This window comes from Gavialis gangeticus, unplaced genomic scaffold, assembly GCF_001723915.1.
Source record: "Gavialis gangeticus isolate Ggan-Ray unplaced genomic scaffold, GavGan_comp1, whole genome shotgun sequence".
In the NCBI taxonomy this organism is placed as follows: Eukaryota; Metazoa; Chordata; order Crocodylia; family Gavialidae; genus Gavialis; species Gavialis gangeticus.
The window spans coordinates 7,250,568-7,259,528 of NW_017729029.1; the positions used below are offsets into that span (position 1 = coordinate 7,250,568).

General features: G+C 45.5%; 1 protein-coding gene across 4 annotated transcripts in view; it reads right to left on the minus strand.

Moving 5' to 3' along the window:
• The window catches only part of MID2 (midline 2), a 597,656-nt gene that overhangs the window by 497,327 nt on the left and 91,368 nt on the right, over window positions 1-8,961 (minus strand). For all 4 annotated transcript variants that reach the window (XM_019521168.1, XM_019521167.1, XM_019521164.1 and 1 more), the window contains exon 2: window positions 2,630-3,345. In XM_019521168.1, the coding sequence (XP_019376713.1) occupies window positions 2,630-3,289 (660 nt within the window). In that variant the 5' untranslated portion in view covers window positions 3,290-3,345. The remainder of the gene's footprint in view (window positions 1-2,629; window positions 3,346-8,961) is intronic.

Here is an 8,961-nt window from a genome sequence, read left to right on the forward strand (position 1 = left end):
AAGATTCAGAGAGCTTTGAATCAATTCAGACCTTTTAACTGGTCCGCTGATTCAATTTGGATTCAGAGATTCAGCCACCAAATCAGGCGAAATCTTCTCCAAATCAGAACACCACCCAAAGCTTCACACAGCCCTAGTTCTCAACTGTCACAGACACTCCATGTGACCTTGTAAGAATCATTTAACCCACAGTGCTCCTTAATTAAATGTGCAAAATGGGGATAACAGAATTTCCTGAGGGGACTGTAAATAAAATATATTCATATCTAAAGCAACAACATGCTAGATAGATGGATGGATGACTTTGGACATCATGGTTGGGAGGCTGAAGACCGTCTGATGCTCTCTCTCCTTTGAATGTCATCAGTACTGGCAATGTTACCCCTGGAGCAGCACTGGTACTGAAAGAAGCTGCCCCCAGCTCAGATCCTGCAGTGACAATGGCTGACTGGAGATTGATAAAGGAAGAACCAAGTGACACCAAGTAAACAATGAGCAGTACCTAGCAGTAACCATTCTTCCAAAAATGAAAATGTATCAAGGACAATGGACACACAGCTAGCAAGAAATTTTCAGTCCAACACAAGACCCCATACCACATCTCAGAGCATCTAGGCACATGGTCATTAATCATCAAAAAGGTTTCAGATGAGCTGTATCATACAACTCAGAACAGAAAAGGTCTCTCGGGTTACCTAGGATCTTCGTTTCTTCAGCTGTCTCGATATCTTCCTAAATTTTTGCAGCAAGGATGTCTCCCTTTTGAATATCCAACCCAATACCTGGCTGGATCACAAAAGAGATGCTCTACAGAAACCCCAGAGCAAAACTGGCCCTCAAGAGGCAAAGCATAGCTGCTACATCAAGTGCAGAGTACATGGAACAAGTTGGCAAAGGGGCACCCTATGCTCTTTATACTTAAAAGTCATTAGCTGTCTCCACAGCACTCTCTCTCCATCATCTACACATGCAGCCCCCAGGGCCCCTGCATGTCTCCTTCATTCTGAGCACAAGAATTGGGCTGTGGTCTGTGGAATTCAGCTCTAGGCTAGTCACAATCCTGTTCCTACAGTCAGCTCTGCTTCAGAGAAAGCTTGCCTCCCTTCCCCCCTGAGACGAAGAAGAAACAGACTTCCCTGCTCTCAAATAAGCCTTTTTATTATCTTGGCAAGTGTAGCTGACAAGTCTGTCTGTCATTGTAAACCAATAGCAGATTGGAGATTCCAGAGCCTGAACAGAAAGGCATACAGGCAGGCTCTAGAGAAAAGGTATGGACATGATGTCAGGCAGGCTTCTGTCCTCAGCACACTGTTACTATTCACCAAGCAGTACTTACATGCTAGCCAGGTGTCACCGAGTCACCTTCATTTTCTGGGCCTTATCTCATAGAACAAGAGTTAACCATTGTGTTGCACCATTGTGTTTTGGACATACTGGACTGGAGAGACACAACAGGAATATACCCCAGAAAATTCCTCTGTGGTTCTGAACTGACAGGGCACTTTGTTCTCTAAGACATAAAAAAGCTGCAAAAATTGGTTCATTGCAAAGCTGTAGACAGCAGTACCTCTGTGTCAGCCTAAGGAGACTTGGCTTGACTCAACATTTGAGAGAGTCAAATGCACCCCATCCCCTGGAACCCTCTTCTTTCACTGAAAATGCTAAACCTAGAAAATGGATCTAGGAGGAGGATGAGCGTTCTGGAGACATGAGGAACCTTCTAGGGCATGTGAGGAAGACTGTTCAGTTCCTCTGGCGAATTTGCACACCAACTGTTGAAATCCAGAGGTCACAACAGCACTAAGTATCCATTGCTGCTACTGGTAAATCCTTTGCATACACTGCTTACACTGAGCACTGGCTCTTCCGTGACCTTGAAAGGTCTCTTGTACTCCCATTAGTCCCAGACCTGGATTTGTCTTGAAGCTTCCCCTCTCCCCAATACCCATTGCCCAGAACCAGCTCAGCAACCTCTGTTGTCGACACCCTTAGTTCTGTTATCCAGAACCACCACTGCATTATCCGCTGTACACGCTGACTCTAATTTTAGGCATCGGGAAAGCTTTCTCCATGTTTTGTGGTCTCATTGATTCTGTTACAATGTCCGATGACTAGACTCGTGACACATAAATCAGCAGAAAACAAATTACTTCACTGCAATCAGATGAGCAAGATACAGCTAGGCCTTAGATTTGCTTAAGGGTCTTGGTGCTAAGGCTCTGGTGATCACAATATTTAAGCAACATACAAAATCTCAGTTATCAAAGGAGCCAGATCTTTCCAGTTTAGAAGGCTTATTAGGGTATACGAGACACTTAATACACTGGCCAAAGAGTATCATATCATGGTGTTCCAGTCTCCAACTCATTATAGTTCACCTTTATTACAGACCTTAAGCCTAACAGAAACTGCAGATCCCAGCATACAGTAAACTGTCTTGCTCTCAGACTTCATATTAAAGGCTGAAACCTACTCCACTTCATGGAAATGAACGGCAGCCCTTTAATGTTGGTATGTTACCCTTTGGCATAAGTTGATACCCTTATTTTCTGACATGACCAAAAAGTAGCAAAAGCTCCATAGCTCCCACCAGTCCCTTCTAGGTAGAAAAAAAGCCTGTGGCTCTTACCTTGAGCTTCTCAAATCTATCACTTAGGGATGCCACCTGGTGATCCCTGTGGCGGCCCACCAGTTTGCATAAGGCACAGATCAGCTGGTCATCAGCAACACAGTACATGTTTACTTTCTCATTCTCATGCTCAAAGCAAGTGAGTCCTCGGAAATGCGTGTCTGGCACAGGCTCCACCAGACGGTGGCTGGTGAAAGGCTTCTTGTTGGGATGCGTAGCCCGGAGGCAGCGGTCACAGTAGGACACCTCACATGTTATGCAGGTCTTCACTGCGTCCCTTGGTGGATCCTGCTCACAAAACTGACATGCTATTCTTTCACTAGACATGGTAGGGCTGTTGCGGTAAGTTCTCTCTCTGCGACTCTCACTGGGGGAGTTGGGGCCACTCAGAGATGCCTTTTGGAAGCGGTCAATAATATTCTGCAGTGTCACATTCCGCTTGAGACCCTCTAGGCCACGGTGGTTAAGGGAGATGACATACCTACAGGTGGGGCACTGGAATGCTGTGATAGGCTCTATTGACTCGCTAGATGAGCAGCTGGACACCAGGATGCGATGGGCACAGCTGAAGCACAGGCTATGAGCACAGGGCAGCAAGAGAGGGTCTTCAAATAACTCCAGGCAGATTGGGCAGGTCAATTCTGACTCCAGTGTTTCCATCTTTAGTTAAAACAATCCTGCTTCAGCATCAAAAACCAGGGAAGCCGGTCAGTTACCTATGGGAGAGAAGAGCAGAGACAGACAGCATGAGAACAAGCAGGTTGAGCAAGAGAGCAGCATGGGTGCAAGGCACAAGAGGTGCCAGCAATTCCGTTAGCATCAGCAGATGGTGAGATGACAGACACTCCTTCCCATCAGAAACTCAGGCCAGACTTTTTACATCGAGTTGGGAGGGAAATTAAAGGTGCACCATGTTGTAGTGCAGTAGTAGCTCTCTTAGCTCAGTGCTCCATAGAATAGCAGCAGTACTGTCCTACCCTCCCAGCACCTCATGACACAACACATCAGGATGGACGCTGAATGGTTCAGTTTCATGCTTCAAAATCTGTGATAAACTGATCTAGAGATACTGCATTCATATGAATGTAGCAGAGAATGATTAAAAACCTTTCATCACATCATCAAGATCACATTCAGACAAAGCTGAAATGTTAACTTGTCAGTTTGTAGGAATATTTTCAGACAGAAGATTTATGCTTGAAGAAGGCAAAAAACAAAAAAAATAGCATACCAGAGTTTGCTTCATGCCTTCCCTTCTGACCTGGACAGAAGGATTGGACATAAATGCAAAAAAGCTAAGACAAGAGAAACTGCATAATTTTGCACTTTTTTGCAATCACTGAAGATAAGCAGCGGAGGGGTTCATAACTATTTCCTGCATATCTGCTGTGTTAGTAAGAAAAAAACAAGCAGAAAAGATTTTTTTTTAAACTAAACATTTTCTCTACAATTAGAAAGCAAGAAAGCACCTTTTCTGGGACAGTGAAAGATTCCAGAGAAAGAAGGAAAGAGATTTGGGTCTTGGAACCTCTGACCAAGAAAAACAGTTGTTTTTTTCTCTGTGCTTGCACCAGCCACTCCATGTTTGGGCCGGGGGTGGGGTGGGAGGAGAATAAAATTATAGTCTCAAAACTTTCATCTCACTATTGTCTTCCAGTACACTTCAACAAAGAATGCAGCAGCTCCTAAATCAGCTCCAGCTGGAGGGGAAAAAAAAAAAAAAAAAAAATGGTATTTTTAGACCATTTTCTCTGTACTTGAAACAGTCTTTGTTCGAATGACCTGTGCTAAACATGAATGTCACAAAGTGTATTTCCAAGCACTGAGCAATTAACAGCTCCAATTTCATTAATGCACAAACTCAAATTGTTCCTCACTGCCCTGGGGTGAAACTGGTCGTTCCATTTCATTTCTGGCAAACTGAGTTGCTGATTTGGCAGCTTGGCCCAGTCTGAACCTTCTCCTACCCCTTAGTCGAATTCAGCTGGCTTTAACAGTTTGCTACTGAACAAGGCTCAAATGGAGACAAGGAACAGAGTTTAGATGGCAGCTCTTCCTCAGACAGCCAATAAATGAAGCCAAAGTGACACACTGAAACCCAGTCTCTCTATCTTATTAAATAACTCTTGAATTAGCAGTGGCCATCTGCTGTTGAGGGTGCCTTGGAAAACCATTTCTTGACCTCACACCAGATTATTTTCCATGTGGAAATGTTCATTTCTGAAGCCTGATAGAATAATGGGCTGCACACACTGCAACAGTCACCCAAGTGCTCCCAAAACCAGGAGCCATGCATAGTAGCAGAGGGTAATTAGCAAAAAGGGACACAGCAGTAGGTTTCATGACAGCTTGGGTGTGCGTATTTGGCAGCTTGCTTCCACTGGTTCTGTCTCATGTTAGAGAAGAGTGTACCACAATGCTGGCAAAATAGTAATCAGTTAGTCAGCCCTCTGCTCCCCCTCAGGGAGCCTACAGAAAAAAAAAACTGTTTGAAGATACAGACACAGAGAAGGAGCTCTGGTACAATTTAGCAAGCAACTTTTTTAGGTAAACTGCTGAGGCGCACACCTAGCACAAGGCGCACAGAGCACTTACTTATCTAACAAATGGGGTGAACAGGACTGGCTGTGTTGCATACAGCACCTTGAGGTCCACATAGAGGAGCTGAAAGGTGCTGAGCACAGCCAACCATTCCTAGCACTGTCACTTTGACTCCTATCTATGAGTCACAAAGACGTGTCACAAATACTGTTGTGTGTGGCAACAGGAACCACAGGCTCCAGTAAAAGGAACAAATGAGGAGGACAGTTGGCATTTCATACCAGACGTAAGAAAGAAGGAAAGGCAAGGTGGCATCTTAGAGTAACTGGTTCAGAGGCACATGTTTTTGTAGGTGAGTCTATTTAGGAAGTACCAAATTCATCCAGCCCAGATGAGGTGGGTCCAGAGTGCAGGGTCCTGTATCTGGCCCACAAGGCTGGAATTTGATAACAGCAGCATTAATTGCTGTGGCTCCTAAAACTACAGCACCCACCACTCCTCCCACTGCTGAAGTGTCAGCCTTGTGAGCAGTCCCAGAATACAGACAAGGTGACTCCATGCTCTAGATCTGGACTACAGGGCTCCCCACAGACCTGGAAAGCTGGTGGCAGGACAAGTAGCGGTAATGTCATTTGCCACAGTAATTAATGCTGACATTGCTTGCCCTGCCACTGAATTTCTAGACCTGTGGGAAGCTGGATGACATAGTTCAACAAGCCAGATCTGGCCCAGAGGCCTTATTTAGGTCAGCCCCAGTATACTTCATCAGATACTAAGAACAGACTTGCAAAAGGGCTTTCTGCAAATCCATTCTTACAACCTGATGAAGTAGGCTGCTGTCACTTACAAAAGTTTATGCCTCCCTGAGCCACTCAGTCTCTAAGGTGCTACGTTGCCCTGCCTTCTGTCTGACTTCAGATTAACTCCCTCTTTTTATCATAGGTAAGAGTGGGGCTTGCCCAGGTCAAGACACACAGGTCTTCACTCTTTCCTCAACAGAAAATGTATCAAAAGGGAAAGTGCCAGTAGGTATCCCAGTGCTGGCAGCTCTTCTATTAAGCCCTGCTTTTGTCAGGGTAGGTTCCTTCAATTGTTTTCTTTCGCCTGAGGACATTCCCACCTGACCCAGTTGTGTGAGAATCCATTTCCCTCTACCTGCCTCCCTATGCCTTCCTGCCACCTCTCAGCTCCACTGTCAAGCTCCTTACTAAAGAGCAGGGTAGGCAGATGTTTCCTGCCTATTCATGAGTCTGTTCTTTCCAGTCCCCTCCTGCCATCCACCTACTCTGTGCCTCTTTGAAGCAGCAGATAACCCTGATTAGTAACAGGCAACAGCCTTTGCTGCTTCCTGGGGTGCCTTGGCCATGCCCCTAGAGGATGGGGTAAATCTCTGGGTTTGAAGAGGCAGGTGGCACCCAAAATGAGCAAATGTCAGCCAAAACCTCATTTTAAAAAGGGGGTTATTCATTCCAACTTTCCCCTTCACTTGCACAGTAAGGGGGAAATGAGCAAAGAGGAGGGAGAAGGGGCACAGTCATTCTAGACTGGCACTAACTATCTCAGAATATCTGTTTGTTACATATCTTTGGCTTGTCACACCCTAGAAGATGCTTGAAATAGCCCCCCACATCCTATGGGCTGTGCCATATTCATGTGCCATAAAGGCATGGAGGCTCCTGTTTGTTTAGTACAGCAACTGCAGCAATAGTTCTGTCAGTGAAAAATGGGTATAGGTCTCAAGCGAGTTAACTAATTACTGTTAGAGAGCAGCAGGGTCTCTCATATATAGCTTCTCCATGCGAAACCCAACTGATCACATTCCATTATTATTCTTTTTCCTTCGTAACAAAGCAACTTTAAAGGCTGTTTTTACTCAAGAGAACACAGCATTCAGCACTGATGCAGGAGAGTGCTTTGTGAGCAGTAACTAGCTAATCCTCACACACTCCCAAGAGGCATGCAAAGAGCATGATTTGAAAAGATAGGGAAACTCAGAGAAGTTAAGAGGCTTGTCCACACAACAGCTGGTGTCAAGAATAGGGTACGAAATCAGACCTACGGATCACAGCCCTGTGCCCCGCCAATAAGTCTGAACCCAAACATGGTCCCTGACTCTGAAAGAATTAACAGACTATGAACCAGGTGTTTTGGGTGGTGGGTTTTGGTTGCTTCTTTTTTTTAAAGACTTTTATACACCCAATTCCCTTCAAACTTAATGGAAGCTAGATATTAAAATACCCCTGAACACCTGTCCCCAAGGACAGGAACCTGACCACAAAGCTTCAAGTGCCTTATGAGTAACAGGGGTATAGGTTGTAGCCGTGTTGGTCTAAGGACATAGGCAAACAAGGTTATTTAGGTAAATCTGATATCTTTTATTACGAGTTAGGTTTATTACGACTAACAGGCCTATTGCGAGTAACAGGGCTCTTTGTCATCAGAGGCAGCGATCAATCGAATGACTGTGTACAGCATTTAAACCTACAAACCCCTCTGCCTAAAGCAATTTTCCTCATGGGTGAAATCACCTATCATCTTACTTAGTGACCACCCATCTCTGCTACCAATTCTCGTGGCAGCATGAGGCCTCCTGGTATTTACTACCAAGCCAGGGTGTGGGTACCCACTTCTAAGAGGGCTCTCCAATATTGGCTTCCTTCAGCTGAGAAAGTTGAGAGGCAGGTCAAAGAGTCTTCCCATTCTACCAGCACCAGACTACTGCAGCTCTCTTGTAACCAGCCACAAACAGCCAGCAGAGCTCTCCCTGACACCATTTACAACAGCATAGGATCTGATTTGGCAGGTCTAACCCTGAATTCTTGTCTTTTGCTCAAGCTTTAGATTACCTAAGACAGTGGTTCTCAACCTTTTCAGACTCAAGTCCCTGGATAGACTTGCAACGCCCTTTGGAAAATGCCAACTCTTAGTTTTCACTCTTTTTTGCCTACATAAAAATAATATAGCAAAGTTTTCTGTTGCAAAGAACTCCGAATGCCCACAACTATGGATTTCAATTTGAAATCTCAGAGTTTATCTCGTGAATCATGTTTGTAAACTTAACAGTGAGAACATTGTGTGGTACCCCGCAGTACCCTTGAAAGGATCTCAAGGCACCCTGATTGAGAATCACTGGCCTAGGACATGCAGACTAGGTACAGAGGATTAATCCCTTCAGAACAAAATGAGTCATGTGCCAGGATTCACATGATACACATTGCAGTAAGATCCTATATGGCTGGGGCTTGTGTAAAGCCAAGGCAAGACTCTGAATCAAGAGCAGTGCCAATGGGAAAAAAAAAAATCAATGAAATGCACAATAGATCTAATGGCACTGCAGAGCCAGAGTGTCTAGGTCTAGAAATGGCTACCCACTGTTCTACCCATTACCAGACATCAGAGCTAGAGTGACCACCCATCCCTAATAGGGTAAGACTGCCCTGAAACATAAATATCAAGTGCTGGTCCCAGGCTGAATGACTCTGGGACAGCATTTGTCCCAGATTCTCTTATTCAGCAGGAAGATGGAGACGGGGTAAATGCTGAGCCCAGCTCCAGGGGCAGTGGCCAGGAGGATGTGGAGGCCATGGCAACTGGGGCCAGGGCTGATGGGGCACCCCCTAGGGTGGGGACCTGTCCCAGGTAGGCAGGACACTGACCCCTGCACCTGTAGTGCCAAGGGGATGGGGCCTCTGCCACCTGCCTGCCCCTATTATTCTGTGTAATCTGGCAGACGATGCAGGGCCTGTGGGTGACCCATTCTCTGGAGCTGGCAGCAGTGGTGAGGGGGGGGG